Source organism: Falco peregrinus, chromosome 2, assembly GCF_023634155.1.
Source record: "Falco peregrinus isolate bFalPer1 chromosome 2, bFalPer1.pri, whole genome shotgun sequence".
Classification (NCBI taxonomy): Eukaryota; Metazoa; Chordata; class Aves; order Falconiformes; family Falconidae; genus Falco; species Falco peregrinus.
The window spans coordinates 69,039,093-69,062,517 of NC_073722.1; the positions used below are offsets into that span (position 1 = coordinate 69,039,093).

General features: G+C 38.6%; 2 protein-coding genes across 5 annotated transcripts in view; one reads left to right on the plus strand and one right to left on the minus strand.

The window, feature by feature from the left end:
• AIMP1 (aminoacyl tRNA synthetase complex interacting multifunctional protein 1) overlaps positions 1-15,869 on the minus strand; it is a 39,297-nt gene extending 23,428 nt beyond the window's left edge. Inside the window, exon 1 of one of the 3 annotated variants that reach the window (XM_027787658.2) lies at positions 15,731-15,869. Coding sequence is in view for 1 of the 3 variants with exons in the window: in XM_005238050.4 (XP_005238107.2) it covers positions 15,707-15,708 (2 nt within the window). In the remaining 2 variants the exon portion in view is untranslated. Of the gene's footprint in view, positions 1-15,474; positions 15,494-15,706 lie in introns of those variants that run through there. The other 2 variants (XM_005238050.4, XM_055794137.1) reach the window with 2 other exon arrangements.
• Positions 15,870-15,988: 119 nt separating this feature from the next.
• TBCK (TBC1 domain containing kinase) overlaps positions 15,989-23,425 on the plus strand; it is a 117,998-nt gene continuing 110,561 nt past the window's right edge. Inside the window, exons 1-2 of one of the 2 annotated variants that reach the window (XM_027787653.2) lie at positions 15,989-16,093; positions 22,434-22,669. In XM_027787653.2, coding sequence (XP_027643454.1) covers positions 22,468-22,669 — 202 coding nt within the window. In that variant the 5' untranslated portion in view covers positions 15,989-16,093; positions 22,434-22,467. Of the gene's footprint in view, positions 16,094-16,126; positions 16,198-22,433; positions 22,670-23,425 lie in introns of those variants that run through there. The other variant, XM_005238051.4, reaches the window with a different exon arrangement.

Here is a 23,425-nt window from a genome sequence, read left to right on the forward strand (position 1 = left end):
TTTTGGTTTTGACTTGATCATCTCCCTGCTTCACCCTAATCAAAGCACAGAAGGTTAGCAGCATCTCTCAATTTGTTTTTAGGGATGCAATGGTCTGTAATATTTAATTAGAAATTTGCAGTGATATAATTCTATTGCTAGGACATTTTGGAAATCAGCTATATTCAGTAAGTTTCATGGACTTTCCTATCACTACCACAAAAGTAGAGTGTTTTACTGGTTTTATACCTGTTACACATTGTAAAATGCAATCATGGCTTTTACACTCAAACACTCCTTCCTCCTCAGGAAATGCAATTCTAAAAGATTGAATTATTCTAGGCTTCAATAAACAAAGAAGAATCAGATTTACTTATCGGAAACACAGGTTTCCCACAGTTTTATCTGTGGAAAAAAGTAATTCCTCAACCACAAAATAAATTCAAACATGAAGCTGTTCACAAATAGGTTTCAAAATTTGTGCCTTTGCAACCCATATACAAATATGTCATGGTATCAGTAAGCAGCAATGTAATGCTGAGAAAGAAAACAGAAGTATCAATCAAACCCCTAGTTTTCTTGTTATAGTACAGCAAAGAAACATAGTGCACTCCATTACACTTAAATATTATTTCATCCACATTGAAAAGATGGGCATGTGTCAGTTAAGATTTAACAACCAGCTCACCTGTCTTTCAGTATGAAGTATATTTTTAGGTCTGTAGAGGAAGAAGGTAGGTTTCTTGAATTGCACATTGTCAAAGTCAGTTTACACAACTAAAAATACGATTTAAGGCCCTAAGCAAATATATGTAAATGATCAAAACGTAGATGCTCACTATGCTGGTTTTGGCTGGGATAGCGTTAAGTTTTCTTCATAGCAGCTATATGAGGCTATGTATTGGATTTGTGCTGGAAACACTGTTGATAATACAGGGACATTTTCATTTTCGCTATTGCTGAACTGTGCTTACACAGTCAAGGCCCTTTCTGCTGCTCACCACTCCAACAAAAAGTAGGCTAGGGGTGCATAAGAAAGGAACGCGTGGGAGGGGACACAGCCAGGACAGTTAACCCCAACTGATCAAAGGAATATTCTGTACCATGTGACATCATGCTGATCATATAAAGCTGGGGGGAGGGAAGGGGGGGGGGGGGTCATTCAGAGTTATGGTGTTTGTCTATTCAAGTAACTGTTACACATGATGGAGCCCTGCTTTCTTGGAGATGGCTGAATACCGGCCTGCCAATGTGAAGTGGTAAATTAATTCCTTACCTGGCTTTGCTTGTGTGCATGGCTTTTGCTTTATGCATTTAACTACCCATCTCAACATGCAAATTTTCTTAGTTTTACTCTTCTGATTCTCTCCCCTATCCCACCAGAGGGGGAGTCAGCAAGCAGCTGCATAGTGCCTAGCTGCCGGCTGGGGTTAAACCAGGGCACTCACCGAGGTCCTTTGCCTACAACAAAGGAGACCTACCAAAATATTTCTGACAGAACAATAGCAAACACTTGAAAAGCAACACCTAGCAATGACAGCACAATTTAAAAACAAACGACCAACCAAACAAAAACCGCATAAAAATTGCAAATAAACAAAACCCCACTCCCCTGTATTTTTTGTCAAGATTTTGAGCATTATTGATAAATTGTAGTGTAAAAACTCAAAATCTAGAAATTATCATCAAATAAATCATTGTGGAATCCGATTTTTAACTCTCGGTATTAGATGAGTGATCCCCTATCAGGTACTAGAAATATGGCACTAAAACCGATCAAATGAAATTTTAACTATCACCCTTGTATTCTGCTAAAGAAAGAATGCTCTTTTTAATACAAGTCAAAAGGGTATTACAGCATAAAATATAAGGGGGTATTGTAGAATATGGCAGTACAGTTTTGCAGACTTATAATTGCAAAAAGACCTAAGAATTTATCTTCCTCTTCTCCCCAAACAAGTGATTGCTATAACTGGGGCTTTAAGGAGTTGAACAGTCTGATTTTTTTTTTTTGAGCACTTAAATACAATTTTTGAAGTGTTCATAAACTATAAACTCCTGTGTAGTCAGTACTGAAAACAATTTGCCAAGCAACAAATTAAGCAAAGTTGTACATTTCTGCCACATGTTATTTCAAGTCACATCTTTTGCACTAAGAGAGTCAGAGTAATTGCTTTGCAGATTTCCAAACAACTAAAATGTCTAAACACAGTCCATCCAAGCAGCAATGCCAGCCCTAAGGAATGATTTGCTAGCTATGGAGACTACAGTCCAACCCTTCTGGCTGCCAGATATATCAGGCTCAATCCCAGCTGCAGACAGGTCTTTTAGTAGTCCTAAGGGCCTACCCTTCCCTATTTTAAAGGGCTGTAAATAGCAAAAACACACGTCAACTTCTTCAGACTGAAAAACACTGCAGCATGAAAGAGATTTCTTAAAAATGTGATGGAACATTGTACAGAAAAGGCTCGTCCACTAGTACTAATTTTGAGGCAATAGAAATTACTCTGTAATAACGATTTTTAAATACGAAGACAAGTCTGTCTTGAGAGGTAACGATGTATCTAAGTTACAAGCAAGTCACAGCATTAATGAGGGGCAAAAAATCAAATCTATGAGTAGCAATGAATGAATTAGTAAGACAAGGCATATCTTAGAACAAATTAAGGTAGAAGCATTCAAAAGAGTATTATGACAAGCTTAGTTTAGATTTAAATGGATCTCTTGGATCTGTACAGCAGAGATCATTAGAAACTAACTGGAATAATTTTTACTTCTGACTATTATTTTGTTCAAGTTTTCACTTCAAAACTTAGTAGATGCCACAACCTATTATTAACCTCATGATATCTTAACACACTACAGCTGCAACATTCAAAAGGCTAACGCAAGTTAAGAGTATTTACAATTTCATTCACATGCTGGCTGTAAGCTTGTGCTAAATTTGTACTCCGGGAGAAGTTTCTACTAATGCTTGCCTCAGTCCAATCCTGAACTAACTTTGTACTCTTTCCCATTTCTGAGCAGACACCCCAAGGACTAAACAAATCAAAGACATGACTACAAGGAGTCCTGTCCAGGTCAAGAAAGAAGTCAAGCGATTTGGATGCTGTTTGTAACAAAATTTTTGCCTACAGAGCTACCAAAATTTTTCAGTAACTAAGACTATATACAAAGTTACATGTAATTTAATTTATTAATCTGAGAAGACTGCCCAGTAATTAATTCAATAGACATGGATAGCTCACAACATGGGTCACAAAAAGCAACTTCTTTGCAGTGCTTAAGTCTCAACAGGTTACACACCCAGTACATCTGCCAGGTCCCCTGGAAATTCAGTAGAGATTCATCTGGTTGTGCTACAGTGCTGTATGAAATTTAAGTAGCAGCTCATATGCCAAAACAGTTGGACAGCCTTATGTATTTTTTCAGCAGTGTGTATCTTTTGGATCCCACTGCATTAATATTTTAATAGTACTATCAGAATCTTATGGTAAATTATCACCACGTGCAGAAGGAATTCTCACATAAATCCCATGATGGAAAAGACACAACACCCACAACATGCTACCTTGTTTCTTTGACCTTAAGCACTGATTTCAAAATCTAAATACATCCAATTCTTTGGAACAGAGAGCTTACATTAAAAATCAAGAGTTTGGGGTGGGGTTTTTTCATTGTTGTTGGTTGGTTGGTTTGGGGGTTTTTGGAGGATGGGGGTGGTGTTTGTTTTGTGTTGGCTTTTTTTTGTTGTTGTTCGGGGTTTTTTTTTTATAAAAGCTGAATTTTCCAAACCACATTGTATCTAATGACTATCACTGAATATTAAAAAAAAAAAGTAGCTGCTACTCATGCCTCAAAGTATCATCATAAAACTTCCTCGACAGGTGATGGACTTCACAATTACAGACACACACATATGCCTATAAATTCAGAAATATAAGCAGACTCAGCTGTATCTGGACAAGTCTGCAAGGTCAGCATGCGCCGCAGGAAGTGGAAGAATCTGTACAATGGTTCACCCTCTAGGGTTTTACTGGGGAGTGAAAGCTTTAGATTACTGTTATAACTACAAAGTTACGCATAAATCAGATAGCAGAAGAATAATCAGAACTGTACTGAAATCTACCTGTTGATACCAAGTAGAACACTATTTCTTAGGTATTGTATTGATTTTCAGAACTTTATACTAAAAAAGTGAGCATTCACACTACCTCCTTAATTAAGAACAGGCACAGCAGTTATAAAAAGGTAAAAAAGAATTGAATGTTCACCCCCTCTCTTCAAGACAGGTCTCACTTGAGAACAAAAACGTATTTTAGAAGTATCTCTCAAAACCTAATCTTTTTCTCTTGGGTCTGTCAGAGAAATAAGGGATAATAACCCTTGTCAAAAATCCTAGCTGCTAAAAAGACATTCTAAAGATACCTTCTCCTCTGAAACTTGAGGAGTTTGGAAATAAGAATATCATTAAGCAATATATGTCATGTCAGCAACAGTCTACAAAATACCAGTATCAGTAAGGCAGTTCACAGGAACATTGATCCCCCTTTTCAGTTTTAATTGACAATACTCTTCATGTCTGAAACCTGCCTACTAGTTTTCTCACACAGTTCAAGTGTGGTAGAAGATAATCTTGAAATTTGTTACTTTTAGATTAGTATCAGCTTTCCTACATGTAAAAATAGTACCCTGTAACACAGCTAAAGGAAAACAGGATTTAAACATTCAGTTAAAGCAAGTACTAAGGTTAAAGATAACCATTATATATTCATGAAAGCATTCAGCAAACATCATGCAGATGTATGGCAAAAGAATCAACATTCTCTAACTACAGCTGCATTAATGATTTCTGTTATTTACCGAGACAGAAATTTTAGGTATCCTTTTATGTGGGCCAAATAAAATTAAACTGAAAAAAGCGTGTTCATGTGCGCACATGTCTGTGTGTAATGGATGCAAGAGTAATGACAAATGTCTCAATAGAGAGCAACAAAGTTGTCAAAAAAAAAAACCAAACAAAAAAACAAAAGGGAAAAAGAAGTCCTCACAGAACTTTTGAGCCTGCAGTTGCATATCTTATTTACCTCGGCAAACCCCTCCCACACACACGATGACCCAACTTCATTCATCACATAAATAATTGTACTACCCAGTATTGAATTTACTCACATAATACAGGAGGAAGATATTTTAATGAAAATGTCCTATAAAGATACTAACCTACCCTGTGCAGAGAAAATTATTCATTCAGCAGTGAAGTGAAAAGTCTAAATTAACTTTTAAATTTGAAGTGGGCTGACAACAACTAATCCTCAGAAGCCAGAAGCAGTTATATGTCACTTCAAAACCACATGCCAGGAGTATCTACCTCTGCATATTCTTGGCATCTGTCTCAAAACACGGGCCTTTCCTTTCATCACATACAGAGTGAAGAGACTTAAAATTCCTAGCAAGCATCATGCATCTCATCTACTTAGAAAAATCTCCAGATATAACTACCAAGTATTGTAACTACCTACCTTCTCAATCAATGGTTTTACTTGTGTGGTAGAAATATAGAGAATATTTTTTCCCTTTTGGTGATAAAAGACAGACTCTGAAGAAAAAAGTTTCAGATTTACACTTCTGCACATGAATACTTCACTATTCTCATCAGGAAAACAACCAACTTCTGCAGCAAAGACTGTACAGCAACTACCTTTCAATCTTTTCTAAATAAAGTGTAAAAAGTAACAATTCAAAGGGTACTCAAAATAAAAATGCTATCTTTTCTTCTGCTCAGACATGAACAGCCACCAAAGAGTTGTATGATTATGTAGGTATTTCAGATATTCTATTGATTTGAAACAAAGACATTTTTACAGAGATGTCCTCGGTATACAAAAACCCCTACCACTTCTACCTGTACAGCAAATGCTGCTTGTATTTATCAGTTCTTTTCTTTTTAAATTTAGAATCATTTAATTCTTATTAACAGAGAACCACTTCTAAGATCTTATATGATTATTTTACATTTTGAAATCAGTTTGCCAAGACTGATTAAATCAAATGTATCTTGTTTGCATGAGGTTTACATTTGACTATTGTAGTTATTCTAGGTGACACACAGAAATTAACCTTCCCAAACCAAAGAGGGCAATCTTGAAACTGTTATTTTTGGTCATAGTTGTTTTCTATATCTAGAGGGGAACACAAAGAGGTTTGTGTATTACCTTTTAGCATCCCTTGCAAAATTCTAGCCGTTACAAGACACTGCCTCAAGCTGCTTCTTCCCTCTGTTAATTTAACATTGCATACACTTAAGAAAAACTTCTCACAAAAATGTTACGCATTGATACTGAAAAGAGCTAAGTTAGGAATATCACTCTTACAAAATACCTGGTATTTATGAGCAGTTGATAGCCCAATTTCTAATGAAGTAAACTCAGCAGAGGTCAGAATAGCAACATGGTTACTGAGCTGATAGTATGTTAGTCTAGGTAAACTTCTGGACCACATCTATAAATACTTAAGTACTGCTTGAGAGAAAGCACAGCAATATCGCATCTTGTAATGGTACCAAAAAAGTAAGGAGCCCTCTAATTGTCTTTCAGAATCCTCTTTGTAGTTGCATGTAGTGAGAAGTACCTGAGGTTCACAGCTTTTAAAACTTTTAGGTTTAATATTATTTTCTCCTCTTTTAATACCAGATCTGTGCAGAGGGAAAATAAAACCCAAACCCAACCAACAAAAAAATCCAACACAAACAAAACCCTTGTGCACTCATCCTGGACATTGAAAGGGCTGATGTCAGCTATTGAGACTTACAGGAACTGACAGAAAAATCCTCCAAGCAGCTTTTGGGGAACAGCTGTATTTCATCTATGAATTCAGAGATTCTTTTGTTTCCATAGCTTAAGACAAATTGAGCTACAATCTAATTTTGCTATGTTCCAGATTATTCTATTAAAAACCCAACCCTTTTAAAACAATTATTTCAGATTAGAATATCTTGGGTTAGCATCTTCAAAAAGTGCAAATTTGCAGATAAGTTCTCAGTAAAATTTAATTATAAGCTATATGTAAAGGAGAAAAAAAAAAATCTGTGCCCAATTCTTATCAATAGCATTACTTTATAGACAGTCATATGGATGCGAAATTACTTACCTACACGTAGCAGGGTCATTCAACCCCTAGGAAAAGATTAATTTCCCTGGTGTACAATTCAGCGTCATATCCTAGTTGGCAACAGTGACTTCCTTAGTGTGTGACTGTTACCAATTACTAGAGCACTTCACACAGGAGGTCTCAAAACTTACAACAGAACAAGCATGAATATGAACTTACAGCCTTCACTCCAGAGCAGCTGCTACCAAGCCAAACATAATGCCTCTTGCATGCCATGTGCAAACCTGTGCATTCTTCTGGGAATAGCAGTCCTAGCTGCCCTGGCCAAATAAGATGCACTTATCTTCGAAGTCTGAAGGAAGATGTCACTACAAAGCTGTATATTAAACTGTAATTGAGAAACACTCTGGGATAGAAACCAGATCCAATAGCCATGGATCATTTCCGAGAGAACGTCCTGAAGTCAGAGATTAATCTTTAAACTATTAATTCATACTCAGTTGAAATTATGTTGGGAAAGCTCCTGATGAGAAGGAAATGGAAATAAAAGTCTTCTCTAACGGGTGGTTTTATGCCAAAAGATTGTACCAAATGATCTCAAGAGGAGATTTGCTAACTTGAGGCAATTTTTGATGTTTTATGCATTGCCAGCCACTTCCAAATGCAGAAAGCATCTCAGAATGTCTGCTTTGAGATAATTAGGATATGAGCCAACACACCAGGGAAGCAGTTATGAGAAGAATTCAATTTTCCTCTAATCCAGCACAGAATCTCTATCAGGTTTCTTCCAGCATTCTGAGGAAAGAAGAAGGACTTGTTTGACATGAATTGTGCTTAACAGATGGTTAAACACAGTATATATTGCTTTCTAATACGAACGCTAGATGAAACTTCCCTCTCTAGCTCTTGAGGTCAAGCACAGTTTGCAGGCTGTTAATGGGTATGAAGTGGCATAAGAACTTAAGATTTGTATACAAAGTTATGAGCCTAACAAAAATTCTAACTACTAGGTCAGCAGAAGCTACTCTGGTGAACTTTCTCTCTGAAAATTGTACGCAGCAAAGAAGAATTTATCCAACTCCCATTTCAGTAAGGTATCAAAGTAATTTTCTTTGAAACAGCGAGTGTCAATAAGTGATTACAGCTGCTGTTACAGGCCCCCCATTGATTCATTTAATCATCAAAAATGGATTCATTTCAGACTATCATGACTCCAGGTTGTAAATGTAACTTAAGAGAAACCTTATCTTTCATCTTGGTAGGAAGAGATGATTCCTTTGCTTATTCATTTATGAATAAAGATATGTATTATTTTTAATGTTCACAGTGTATAGGCAAAAAGGGGTTTTTGGCAAACATTCCCTCCTTAGTTTCTATGGATAGAATGGGTGACCTACCCTTACCAGAAGGCCAGTGACCAACTGACAATATTCTGGCTGAACAGAATGAACCAAAACAAACCACAAATGTGCAAGTAAACAATGGAAGGTGCTCTTCTCTGAGAGTTCAAAGAAAAGATTATTCATATGCTGACTTATTTTCCTGGTTAGTTTTATCCCCCCATTCCTGCCCTGATCCCATGGTAGGAGACAAGAATTGTTGAGTAACAGAAGAGGAACAGACCCAAGGACATTCAAGAGGATGAATATACACAATTCAGAAACAAATTGGTGGTCACACACTACTGCTAATGCAGTTCAATGTAAGCAGCAGCATTAGAATTATTGGCATAGATTAATTACCATAGTGAAATAAATAGCATACAAAGGAACAAATGAGTGATTGAATTATTGAATTGATCCTCTTTTCCCATTTGAAGGGGGGGGAAGGGGGGAGGGAAGTCACAGCCAGCGGTTATAAATTAAACCGATTTCTTTTTGTGTTGGCCAATCATCTGGTATTAGAGTGTCACCCAGTAGCAGGCCATGACTTGCATCATAAGCAACTGTCCCCTAAAAACTGAAAAGGAATCTGGCACATTGAATTTTGTCATCAGGAATGCCAGAGATTGCCACACCTAAAACTAGATATAATTGATTACAAATTTCTAACAATACTGAATTTATAAGCATTTGTCTGCTTGGACAGTCTAGGAATACTTAAATGCATGTGGTGACAATCTCAAAATATTTGGAGCTATCATGCTACCCAAGCAAACTAGCACATTTTTATTATGTTTAAAAAGTGCTTTCCCTTGTTCTATCAGATCTGTTCAACTGTCTGGCGCCACAGGGGCTACATCTTCAGGAGGGAAATACCAGCTTGTAAAATCTTTCATGCTTGTTATGGACTCCCACATTAGAAAACTATGGCTCAAAAAGTATAAAGGTAACTAACTAACAAATCAATTAACACAACACTACACTACAAACATTATAGAGAACAATTTCTCACCTGTAAATCTATTCCCTTGCCATGACTCCCTCCTCCAGTTTAAAGGGGGGGGGGGGGGGGGGGGGGGGGGGGAGCAGCTGAAACTTGTAACTGATCTAGAAAAGTGTGAGGGAGACAGGAAGAAACAAAAGGAGAGGTAAGTCAGGAAAGACCTGGCTAGCCACATTTTGTTATAGGCAAACTGTCTCAGCTGCTCAAGAGGCTTCCCAAGCAATATTCACATTGCACTCATGCATACTCATGACCCCCCACAAATGCCACAGAGATTTGCTTTTGTTCAGATCCTCCTTTCCTGTCTCTCAACTTTTAAAAGACTTCAAAGAAGATCAAAAAGCTTGAAAGAGGCATAGTAGTTTAGTCTATAGAAGTGAAGATAGATGGAAGACTTGGTCTCATTCTTCAAACACAAAGAAAGTTGATATGAGAACGGGACTAAACTGTTCACCAGGTCTACTGCAGACAGGAAAAAGCAAGGAAGATTTGTTAGACATTTGGAAAACTTTCAAGTAAAGAGTAATAGACTGAACAGACTGCCTATGGAAGTTGTGGAATATCCATCACTGGAAAGTTTTAAAAACCGGTTAGTCAAACATCTGTCATAAGTGATTAAGGTATAATAGATTAGAATGAACTTGAGATCTTTTGGCCTCTTCTGCTAAGGTCTTTTCATTATACCCAGCATTAGAAACCCATTATTTCCCTCTTTTATATCCCTAAGTTACATTTGATTTTTAAAAACATGTAGTAAACCCTACCTTTCTAATTGTGATATTTCCACATATTCAAGTGTGATTATTTCGGAGAACGAAACACATAAAAAATTTGCTAACTGTGAAAACAGGATAAAGAAACCCACCTGTGAAGTAAAACCCCAATACATTAATTCTAAACTCACTCTGAAGAAATTGACCTCTAACATCATTACACAGACAGTACTACATTTTCATGTTCTCCAAAAGAAAAGAAGATTTGTGAAAACTAACTGGTGACTTACTGATCTGCAATCACCAAGCCTAGTCAGTAAACAATTTTACAGGATTTTTTTTTTAAAGCAAAGTGCTTTTTCCCAATCACAGAAAAAAAAAAAGACAAAAAAATCAAAACAATGAAAGCAGAAGGCTGCTTTGGGAAGTATTCAAACCTTTTTGAAGCCATATTAAATTATGAGTAGGGATGGCTTCTGACACACCAGGGAAAAAAGCAGCTATCAGAGACTTCCCCCCACCCCGCTTAATACTAAGTTAACCATGAAAACTATGTTGTTCCTTACTGTGTAATACTAATGTAACCATGGAAATGAAAACTAAACAGATTTCCCCCTCACCCCCAGTACAACACGAAATCTAACAAGGGAAGTGTTTCTTGGTGATGGTAATGAGAACCATATAGGTAACTAGAAAGAGAATAAACGGGGGTTTCTGCGGCTCTCTGCTGGACTGACAACATGTAATTCATACCGTTACAAGAAACGCTATTTACTTTGCTCACGTCTGATGTTCCTAGGAGCTGCCCTCTCTGCTGACCCCTCAGTTTTATCTGTGTTGTCTTGTATTTGACACTCTTTAGGGTTTAGGAAACACTCCCTTAGAAGAGACATGCATGAATGAATGAATTCACAGGGCAGCTGTGACATTCAGCTATCAAATCAATATCAGAGAAGTTCAAAAACATTACGGTGGATACCAGATTTGTCTTCCTGCACACCTGATCAAGCCTTCTTACAACAACTACTTTGCATTATTTTTATTATATAGATATTTCCGCAGTATGCTTACAGGGACTTGTAAAGTAGGTGGGATATGTAGGCATCTGAGACCTGTTTTTCTTTTCCCTCTTGGTCTAAGCAGGTCTTGGATAATAGATATCTCCTGTTTTGCATCTCAAGACATTTTTTTCCTTGCCAATTCAACACCCACCCTTCATTCTGATGCCACTATTTGGGTTCTTGTCCTCCAGAATGTACAAACTACTCTGCTGCTTCTCAGGGCTTTTTCAGAAATGAGCAGAGTAACATGACACCCATAACATGATTTCTTCTACTTTGGGGCAGGGGGAAGGGGAGCAGACTGAGAAATTGGTACTTTTCTAATTTGATTCTACTGCTAATTAGTAAAATTGCTGTTCTGTGAAAATTTACAAGTGGTTTGTTGATTCAGAAAGAACATGCACAAATCATTACAGCTGATTATTACCTTGTTATCTCTTACTATCTTGTAATATAATTAGCATAGTTCTATAGTATAAAATGTGCTGTATAATAAAAGTACAGAAATGTTTTGAGGCACTTTTAGAATATTTCCAGAAACTGTTTTTAAAGGTTCATGCCAGCTGAAATAAGTGTACTGTATCTCAATATATTTACAGACTAATATAAACCCAAAGTTTTTTACTTTCTACTTTAGTCCTAATGTAAGAAACATCAACACACACCCTTAACTCCCAAAGTCACAAACAACCAGGTCTCCATGATTAAGAGATAATTTGGAACACTGATCAATTTATTGTGACTATGTGTCACTTGAATTAGGAATTCAGCATATAGCACGAGAATTCAGTAATAAACATTAAAGTTAAATATATATTTTTCAACATTCTTTACGTTAGGACTCCATTCTTCAAAAATGTGATTCTACCAAGAATATTAAGCAAGCAACATTACAAAGAACCAAAACGCTTTGCATAACGGAGCATTATTCACATGACAGTTTACACCTCTCTTTTAAGGAAAACATTAATACTATGAAACTTCCAGGTCAGTACAAAGTCAAAGACTCTAGTAAACTAGAATCCTTTGAGTAATTGTTAGAAATAATTTTAAGAAAATTCCATTAGTTGATTTAAAGGTTTTTGCAAAGCATAAGAAGCCCTAGGGGGGTTGCTTGCTTCCCTCCCATCATGGTATTCAGTTAACCTCATTGCTAGTTTTCTTGGATAACATAGAATTGAAATAACAATAATGTATTAAACAGACTTTAGTCAAACATATTTAGGAGAAAAAACATCAGAGAACATCTCTTAAATCAAAAGGATGAAGAAACGTCCATGGGCTGTTTGGCACTCCTTCAATAAAGACGCCCTATGTTAGCTTGGCATTACAAATCTAATCTACTATGAATTTAACCATCATGTCAAAGCAACTTCATCATACCTTTCTGCACTAAACTTATTTTTCAGACTGCTTTCCCCACTCATATATGCTTCATCATCAGAAGCATCAAGCCTTTAAGGCTCTAGGCAACTCAAGAGTCCTATTATTTCCAATCTCATGGACTATTTTCAGGTTTTTAAAATGTCCTTCTTTAGCAAATATCCTTTTTCATTTCATACCATTCTCTCCAGACTGTCCACTACTTTCAGTCTGGGGAATGAGTTGTTTCCTTCTCTATTTACATTTAAAGCTGTGAAAGAAACAAATACATCTATAGCAATATATGGAAAATATGCATAAGCTTCATATTTACAACTGGCAAAAGACATACCAGAGCCCAAATTTGCTAAAGATAGTTTTAAGAGTCATTATAACCTAAGTCACTCTGCCTTCAACATCTTGCACCATCAGGAGGCAATGCTGCTAAAACATCAAAGCAACTCACCCATATATTGCTTAAAATTCTTTTAAGTCAAAATTAACATAACAAGACCATTTGTGACAGTGTGTGTGGAATGTATTATAATGAAGTCACCTTGACAAGCAAAGATCCTTGAGGCTAGCTTTAAAAAAAAACCAAACCAACACCACTTTACCCACTATTTGATAAGATTTGTCAAAGTTTTATCAGTTACTCATTTCTAAAGCCTTATCCTTTTTAATAACATCCTGTATTAAAAATTCAGTTTTAGGACTTTTGGGTTTATTTTACAAACTTGGGGTTACTCTCTAACAGGTCTGCCACATGTATTATTATCTAAACATAAGCAGAGAAAAATATACTATGTGAACAGTAAGGCGTACAAAAATAGGATGCTATATTTAATCACTATGGCTTCACCTTACTACAGATTTCACAGAATGGCTGGGATTGGAAGGGACCTCTGGAGATCATCTCGTCCAACCCCCTGCTAAGGCAGGTTCACCTACAGCAGGTTGCACAGAGCTACATTTGAATGTCTCCAAGAGGAGACTCCACTACCTCTCTGGACAGCCTATCTCAGTGCTCTGTCACCCCCAAAGTAAAGACCATCTTCCTCATATTCAGGGGGAACCTCCTGTGTTGCAGTTTGCACCTGTTGCCTCTTGCCCTGTGGCTGGGCACCACTGAAAGGAGCCTAGCCCCATTCTCTTGACATTCGCCCTGAAGTTACATGTGTGCATTGCTAAGATCCCCTCTCAGTCTTCTCCAAGCTAAACATGCCCAGCTCTCTCAGCTTGTCCTCATAAGGGAGATGCCCCAGTCCCCTCATCATCTTTGTAGCCCTCCGTTGGACCCTCTCCAGTAGTTCCCTGTCTCTCTCGAACTGGGGAGCCCAGAGCTGGACACAGCACTCCAGATGCGGCCTCACCAGGGCAGAGCAGAGGGGGAGGATAAGCTCCCTCGACCTGCTGGCCACACTCCTCCTAATGCACCCCAGCATGGTACCACTGGCCTTCTTGGACACCAGGGCACACTGCTGGCTCATGGTCACCTTGCTGTCCACCAGGGCCTCCCAGGTCCCTCTCCGCAGAGCTGCCTTCCAGCAGGTCAACCCCAGCCTGTACTGGTGCAGGGGGTTGTTCCTCCCCAGGTGCAGGACCCTACACTTGCCTCTGTTGAACTTCATGAGGCTCCCCTTCCATCCAGCTCTCTGGCCTGTCCAGGTCTCGCTGAATGGTAGTAGCACAGCCACTTCTAGTTTTGTATCATCATCAAACTTGCTGAGGGTGCACTCAGTCCCCTCATCCAGGTCAGTGATGAACAAGTTGAACAGGACTGGACCCAGCACTGACCCCTGGAAACACCGGTAGCTACAGGCCTCCAGCCAGACTCTGTGCTGCTGATCACAACCTCTGAGCTCTGCCATTCAGCCCATTCTCAATCCACCTCACTGTCCGCTCCTCTAACCCACACCTCCTGAGCTTACCTATGAGGATGTTATGGCAGACAGTGCCAAAAGCCTTGCTGAGGTCAAGGTAGACAACATCCACCACTCTCCTCTTGTCTACCCATGTAGACTTTAATTTCACATAAGCACCCTGAACCACAAGAGTACTTGTGAAAAGCAAAGACTATATTAAAAAAAGTTACAGTATCAGAGTTAAAGAAACAGAAAGAGCAAGAAATGCAAGGATTAATTATTTTGCAGTAGTATTTTCTTCATTTTACTGGCTGGTTAGTTCAATGTATATAGTACTTTGGTAATATTGCTATATGCTGGTTAGCTGTGGACTTACAACCTAACAAGCAACAAATCATGAGCTCATCCCTGTTATCCAATCCATGTATCTCTGTACAAAATATGTGTTGTACTTTAAATCTTGCAAGTACGTCTACTGAGGATGCACCAAATATTTATACTGTTTTCCACTCACTGAAACCAGTGGAAACGCATAATGAATATTTATACCATTTTCCAAAACAGAGAAAGGAGCTGCTTGTCAATTAGTGAAAGCCATTCCTACGCAAAGCTCAGTTTATACTCCATGCCTGTACTTTCCAGACTATTACAGCCTTTTCTTCTACAGCCCACCACTATCCCACTTCCAAACTGCCACTTCAGTCGATGGCCTGAATTAAGGAACACAAGTAATTTCAGAAAAAACACTTAACGTGCTTGCTTCCTCCCCACAAAGTGCTGTATCTGTACTTGCAATGCCACCCTACAGCCCCAGCACATATTAAGCCCCGCGATTAAACCTCTTCTCTAAATTAAACCACTAACACAACGCCGTTTCCTCTAATTCGAGGCCCTCATCCTGCCCCTCCGCTACAGGGGAATTCCCCTCAGAAGGACAGTAGCGGCCTCCCTACGACCGTCGCCACAGCAGCGCATGGCTCAGGGCAGCCCCGCTCCTACCCTTCCCTCACTGCACCGGCAGCTCAAGCAAACAGGGCCCCGCCGAGCTCTCGCCTTCTCGGCACAGAAAGCCCGGCCCGCGGGGGAGACCCAGGGCAGCCCCTCAGAGGCAAAAGGCGTCCGAACTAAGCCACCCACGGGCGCGCTAAGAGCACGTTGAGGAAACAGAGCCACCCCCACGCCATAGTGGAGCTCGGCCGAGTTCCCACGGGGCCCGCCGACAGGCACTCACATGAACCGAGCCGCCGCCACACACCTTCATCCGCTGAGGTAACAAGGCCCCTCTGCCCCGGGCTGCCCAAGCAAGCGCCAGAGGTTTGTAAGAAGGGCCTGGGAAAGCCTCGCTACCCCCAGCCAGCGTGGTTTTTACAGCTAAGGCGCTCAAAACGTCGTTCTCAGCGTGCTGACAAAGTACATACACGCATGGAAGGGTGTTAAATGCTTTGTTCCTAAAAAGTCCCCCCGAAAAGAAAGCTCAGGCACTGCGCTGGCCGCCTCTATGCCTGGGTTCTTCCGGCGGCCGGGAGTGACGCTGCGGAGCGGCGGGGGCAGCCGAGGGCGCTTCCGCGGTGTTCGGGGGCGGGGCGCGCAGCGGGGACGGCGGTTCTCTTTCACGGAGGTACACCCCGGCCCCGACACCAGCCCTAGCTCTCCCCTTGCCCCGTTGGGCTAAGCTTAGGCCGCTAGCCGCCGCCGAGGGCAGTCCCTGCCCATGGCTGTTGGGTAACGGAGGGGCTGAGGGAGCTGGCGGGCGCGGTGGGAGTGAGGCGGGGGCGCAGGGCGAGCGTCCCCCGCAGCGTCGTGAGGTGTGCGGGGCCGGCTGGGCGGGCGGTGCGGGTTCGCGCCTTTGTGGGCTGCGGGCGCTGGCCTGGGCTAGTACCTCAGGGCTGGGGAGCCTCTGGTGGTCCCGTTATAGGGCCTTCGAGGTTACCGGGGTGCCCGGGGTTACCAGCGTTTCTAGCAGCCGTTTAGCAATCTGGTTAAAAGCGATTTCTCTTTTATTAGATTTAATTCCTGAACAGCCGTGTGTACCGTATAAATCGAATGGTAACAACCCCCGTCTTTAAGTATATAGGGACACTGATGTAGCAGGACAGGCAGACGGGCTGTAACCAAAAGACATTGATAAACAGGTCCAAGAAATAACAGGTTTATAAAATAGATGTGACTAAAAGTCGATCCTGATGTATCAAAATGAGGTTATATGTTTTCATCATGCCATCCAGGTGTTATTATTTTTTCCCAAGAGCTGAGTGTTCTAGCTGTAGGCATGAAACTTAAGATGTCCATACGTCTCACTCTTATGCTTGGCTTTCAAAGCAGCAACATCTTAATCTATGTAGTGACATTGCAAATGTGCAAGATAATGCCAGTAACTCTTCTTGTGCAAATACGTGCATAGAATACAGAGGCTTTCATGTATGTATGACAAAATTCTCCAAGTACTACTGAGATAAAGCATTTTTTAGTCTTTGCTGACAGCTTATGTTTCACTTGAGTGAAGCGATGCTTTAATTATCCCTACAAGAGGAGGAAAAGGAATTACTATGTAGCATTGTCATGAAACAACTCTTCAAATATTTCCTAGTTACCTATGCCAAAACCACCGTGATACCTGTCTGGTTTTGTCCTCCTTTTGTGTATTCATTGAAGACAAAATAATGATATTGGAGCCTTGTCAAAATCTGGTTTGCATTTTCCATATGTCTTGAGTAACGGTATTATAATGAAAATTTTGGCATGCTGTTTTATATATTGCTGAATTGGTGTAGCTAGAATCTGAAGGGAAGTGTTTCTTCGCTGCACTAAATTTATTAGTTTGGACAGAATAACAATGTTAAATTGTTTTTGTAAGTGTGCTTAACGTGTGTGTAGACTGTAATTATCTGCCCATGACTCCATAGTTTATTTATAGGTAGAATACTTCTTAATTCAATGAATGTTAAAAAATTTTGTAAGAGAGGACCTTTTGATGTTATTCCACAGGGGAAAACATTTGGTTAAACACAATACTGCTTGCATTTATATTTTTAAGCAATCATATGGTGTTTGTAGTAGAAGTTTATACTTCGGATGAAAAAAAGGTTTGCAAGGTGAACTACACTTAATCCACAGTCCCCCTATGTGCTGCAAAAATTAGGCAGATGAGTTTGTATTTTTTATTATTATTATGAAGTTAGCATGTCCCAGCTTGTTATTGTGATTGTCCTAACAAACTCTTACTTATTTTCTGTGCTCCCTTCCATAGAAATCTGTATTTGACTTTTCTTCAATATCTGTTACACATTTTAATGTTAACTTAATCAGTAGCTGAGTGATGGTGGACAGTGGAAGTCAAATTGCAGTTGTGTTTTTTTGTGAAGTAGAAACACTAGTTAAAAATTAATCTTTAATTTCAGTTACTTTATCAAAATAATAATTTATATAGTTGCAACAGGAATACTTTAAGATTTAAGAGGAGAGGAAAAGATTTTGTGAAAGAATTTCTTCTTATGAATGACCTACTTTGTTGAAAATACTATGATTTAATGAAAAACATTGTAAGCATAGGATTTTCAGGCCACTGCTCTCCTGAAATTTTTCTCAGTTGCTTTAAAAATAATTCAGTAGCAGTACTGATTATAATTAGGTTTTAATTCTGGAAAGCTGCCTTCATTAGGCAAGGGACATTTACACTGGGGTACTTGGGGAAGCATTTAAATAACTAGCCATTTCAAATTACCAACAGGTTTTAGCACATGGCTAGTTGTCTTTATTTCTGCATATGTATGCTTTAGAAACCACAGATATATTTCACGAGATTGATTCATTCAGGTGATTCTGTTTGTAAGTACAATATTTGCTTCTGAGAGTCAAATTTATGTATTTTGCTATTTGTATTTTAAGGGCAAAGTTCTTAGTGTCCATTGACTTAATTGCCTTAGCACTGCTGTAGTTAAAAAGTTATGTGATGGCTAGAAAATGCTAGATTCTGAAGAAAAAAAATACTTGTTCTCTGAGAGCAGTAACTATTCAGAGGAGCGGATGAGTTGCTCGGTAGATGAGGGGCTACCTTTTTTATTTCTAACCGTTGGACATGGAAAAGCTATCAAATGAAAGATTGTCAGAATTGTGCTAATCTGAATATTAAATAGTAATTTATAAAGGTCTTCTGTTTCTAATGGATTTTGCTGAGAATGTTGGTTAGTGTTTTTGTGTACTGTAAGGTTTCTAAAAGGGAGGTTTGGATGGAGGTAGTGAGCTAGGGAAGGTCCTTCAGAGGCGGGATGCGAAATAGGCCATTTCTGGACTTGTAATCTTTATGCCAGACCTGTTCTGCAAATGTGATAGACTGTCTGTCATAAACAGAATAAATGGTGCTTTGGAAACAACAGCTCAGTAATTTTAGATGACACTAATATGACAAGTCTTCACATCCTCTTTCACCCTCGCTGTTTTGGATTATCAGAATTGAATTTCCAGGATTCAGTCCTAAAATTGAATTTGCCTTAACTGTTTCTGGTGTCAGTTTAAAATAAAACCCTTTCTTTCTCTCTTCCTCTTTTAATTTCAGAGTAATAGGGAAGTTCTGCAGGCTATAATTCATTCCTCCAAATAATAAAATTAATGCAGTATGTGTCTTTTATGTATAGAAAAGGTGAGTTTGAAGTGTCAAGTTGTGTGCCTTGAACATGAGGAGGATATGTAGCACTCTGTATGTTTATAGTTGTGCCAGACCTTGATGAGCATCAAAAAAAAAAAAAAAGACACACACACCCCCAATTTAAAAATAGTTAGGTACAATCCTTTTCAGATTAATTTTTAAAATAGGTATAACACTTCTGTTTCAATTTAGAGGTGTCAGCAAGTTACTGGAGAAATTACTAGACTGAAAAAAATGAGTTTAGAATAAACCCTTTTATTGAAGCTGTAACGTGTGCCCCTTAAAGGTGGTGAAAGGATCAAGTTTGTAGTTTTGGGGTTACTTGGTTTATTTTTCAAGTCAGTCCTTGGAATGTGTGGAAGTTGAAAGTTAAGGACAGAGATCAGAGTTTAATTGTGAAGGTAGCTATTGAGAGAACTAGCTCTGTTCCATCATCAGAGAGAATTTTTTTCATTGCTTTAGTGAATTCCACAGAATTAACTGTAGTAAGAGAATTTGTTTTAATACATGCCTTTTACAGTTCTTTATTGATTCCTTTAAGGGGCTGACAGGAAAGACTGTTTGCTTATCTCATACCTTCCTTTTTGTCTGTGTGCTTCTTAACCAAAGGAAGTGAGTGATAGATCTGCAGTCTAAAAGCATTGCAGGTAGTCTTAATTCATCGTTGTAGGCCAAGTGATCTAGAGTATAAGAAAAGTTTAGTCTCTTAAAATGGTTATTGAATTGATGATATTTAACAATTCTTTTAATTAAAATTCTTCTCTAAATGTCATCTGAATGCAGATACAATGTGTTAGAAAAGTATTATCTAGCAGATTCTTTTTTCTGCAGTAAAACTGAAAACATACCTTACCTGAAATTATATATTGTGCATTACGCATTTAACGTTTTAGAGACAATGCATCTCGCTGTTTGGCATAATTTTACTCTCTCTCCCCTCAACTCTGATTGTTTAAAGTTCTTTTTTTATTTTGGAGCAATTATTAGGGGACAGTTGTGCCAAGCAAGATTATAATTCACTTTCCAAATGAAGTTTGGGTTTTTTTTCATGGTTAATAAGTATTTTCTTTCTGAAACGGTGTAGTGCATTTGGCAGAGAGGATGTTTTTACAGGAATGTGGGTCTTACTATAAATACACAGTTAAAGATTTCCAATTGGAACTTGCTGTGTGCCAATAAATCTTTGTGCTTGCACTCACTCCGATTTATGTCTTTCCAATGGAATATTCTGATTGTAAATTGCATTGTTGGCATCCTAAAAGCATTGCGTCTTTGTAAATAAGACATCTAATACAAAAACACTACTATGAAAACTCCAATGCTTAATGCTGCTTCAGATTTATTTTCTTACTTTTTAAAGTTTGATTTCTTAATGCTGTGCATTTGTATTTAATATGAAGATGTATATTAGAATTTAAATGAACATATCCTGTCTTTGTTTCTTCAAGGAAAAAATATAACTACAAATGAGAGCAGTCTTACATTTGCTTTGTATCTTAAATTGGCTGTATAAGTTAAACCAGAATGTAGATACTAAAATTTCCATTTATATAGACTTAGTAAATATGTTTGGTATACAAGGATCTCTGTACAACCTGTTACGGGGTCACCCTCTCAATTAGGATTCACAAAACAAACTTGGTAGGTTTTTACTGGGAATTTTAAGCTGGGAGCAAAGTTGTTCCCTTAGGAAAAAAAAAACTTTTGAGAAGTTTCACACAGTTTCTCATGTGTGACTTCTGAGAGAAAAGCTTTTCCTGAAAGCAGCAGGTCAATGTTGGCTGAAAGAATTATAAAAAAATAGCACTTAGCTTTATTAGTGCTATGCATAATCTTGTTCTACTTGTTTTTTGTTACATGAAGTCCCCAAGATAATAAAAAATTACCACATCTAGTTTGAAAGAGTTATGTTGGTTTTATACTTTAAGCTTTTCATATTATTTCTTTTATGGACTTTAAATTCTGACAGTTCTTCCTCTGCTTTCCCTGGAGTAACTGCATATTTGCTTTTACTCTTTAGAGTTTATAATTGCTGTTCTATAGCTGACAAGAGAGTTAGGTATGCTTTCCACCTCAGTGGACCGTTTTTGTTGATTGTGTACCCAGATACCTCCAGACTTTGTGCCATAATGTCTCTGGAGTTGAAGTGAGCTGGATGGTACTCTTCTGCATAGGCTCATTAATGAAGTGGGTTATTTTGTTCTGTGGCTTCTTGTCCCACGTTATGTGGGAGTGCCATCTACTTCCCCATCACAAGTTCCAGACTAGGGTTTAGTTAAAAGCCTGGCCTTTTAGTCTCTGTTTGTACATGTATCCTTATACACAAGTATGTATGTGCTATGGAAGCACAGAGTTAATAGTGCCTAATGACACCTTGTAGTGTCTTGAGTCACCATCTGGGCAATCCAGAAATGAGCTGAGCAGAGGCTTGATTCAGTGTTTGGATTTTGGTACTTGTTACCTCAGATTAAATTCTTAATTTGGTAGTAAAAAGAGGAAAGGCAGTTTTATCTGAGGCCTAGATGACTGTAGAAGTGTCTGTTACTTGTGCATGATTTAGATTTTCATATTCTTGAATGGGGATAATGGTTAGTTGAGGAAAAGTGCAGAAAAAATGTTTAGCTCGCACTGAATCAAAATGCATAGTTTGGAGGAAAGAGCTTGCTTCTCCTGGAGAAAAAAGTGGTCATGAAACTAAGTGCTCCTGGAACTAAATTGTAAGAATTTATTTCACTTGACTGTCTCACAGAAATATTTAACATAGATTACTTCCTTAATTTGTTACTGAGTCAGTGTGTGAGCTAACAGTTACCTACAGGGAAAGAAATGGTGGTGGAGCAGAAGGCTGTTACTTCATAGCTTTAAATATTAGGAATGCTATAGCATATAGATGCTGGATTATCACTAAAGATGTGATAATCTGAATTCCTGGCCTACTGGTATGAGGTGGTATTTTAGAAGAGGTTTTTCTTGTTTGGTGCCTTTACTGGTTTTTGAATAAATAACTTACTATATTGCAGTGGTCATCTGAAGATTCCTTGTGTTAAAGCATTTATCTGCTCCTAAAAATAGTTTTGATTCTTGAATCTGTGTTTCAAACTGTGGCTATATTTTCATCTTTAAATGTAGTGTTTATGATGCAGCAGCACTGGATTATTATTATTATTATTACAGTGTTCTTTATAAAAAAATGTCCCGTTCCTTCATAACAGAGGAAAAAAGTGTTTTAATTGCATTATTTAGTAAACAACTAATAAGCCACGTCACAAGAATCTGTACCTTTTGCAGATAAAATTTTACTGTGTTCTCTTTTTAGGGAACACAAGTTGCTCTGAAGGGCTTAAGACTGTATGAAAAAGATGTTTCCGTTAAAAGACACTGAGATGGGTGCATCCACCTTCTTCGCCTCAGCTCTGCCACATGATGTTTGTGGAAGTAATGGCCTTCCTCTGACACCTAACTCCATCAAAATTTTGGGGAGATTTCAAATCCTTAAGTCAATCACTCATCCCAGGCTTTGCCAGTATGTTGACATTACCAGAGGTAAACATGGTGAGTATCTGTTTAGTAAGGAATATTTAGATATAGTTACAGTTATGTTTTTGTGGCAATATATCTGAGGATGACTGAGCAGAATATTGCCTTTATGGCGATGATTCAGTCTCAAAATGACTGTATGCTTTTGCTGTTATTGGCAGTACTGGTGCTTTTGTTTCTTCTCTACAGAGTGAAGGCAGAGGTTGGTTGTCTGTCCCCTTATGTTGTAGTAACTGCTAAAACCTAAGAACTTTCTTCTTTTTATACCTCACTGTCATGGTTTAACCCCAGCTGGTAATGAAGTACCATGCAGCTGCTAGCTCACCCCCCACACCCTCCAGAGGGATGGGGAGGAGAATTGGGAAGGAATGTAAAACTCAAGGGTTGAGATAAGAACAATTTCATAACTGAAATAAAATAAACCCAACAATAATAACAATTATGAAAATGAGGGAGAAGGGGACAGGAATTAAATCCAAAGGGAAGGGAGAAAAGATAACAAGTGATGCACAGTACAGTTGCTCACCAGCTGCTGACCAATGCCCAGCCAGCCCCTGAGCAAGGATTGGCTGGCCCTGGCCAAAGTCTCCCAATTTATATTCTGAGCATGACGTTCCATGGTATGGAATACCTCCTTGGCTAGTTTGGGTCAGCTGCCCTGGCTGTGTCCCCTCCCAATTTCCCATGCTGCTCCAGCCATCTCTTTGGCAAGGCCTGAGAAACTGAAGTCCTTGTCTTAGTATAAATATTACCCAGCAACAACTAAAAACA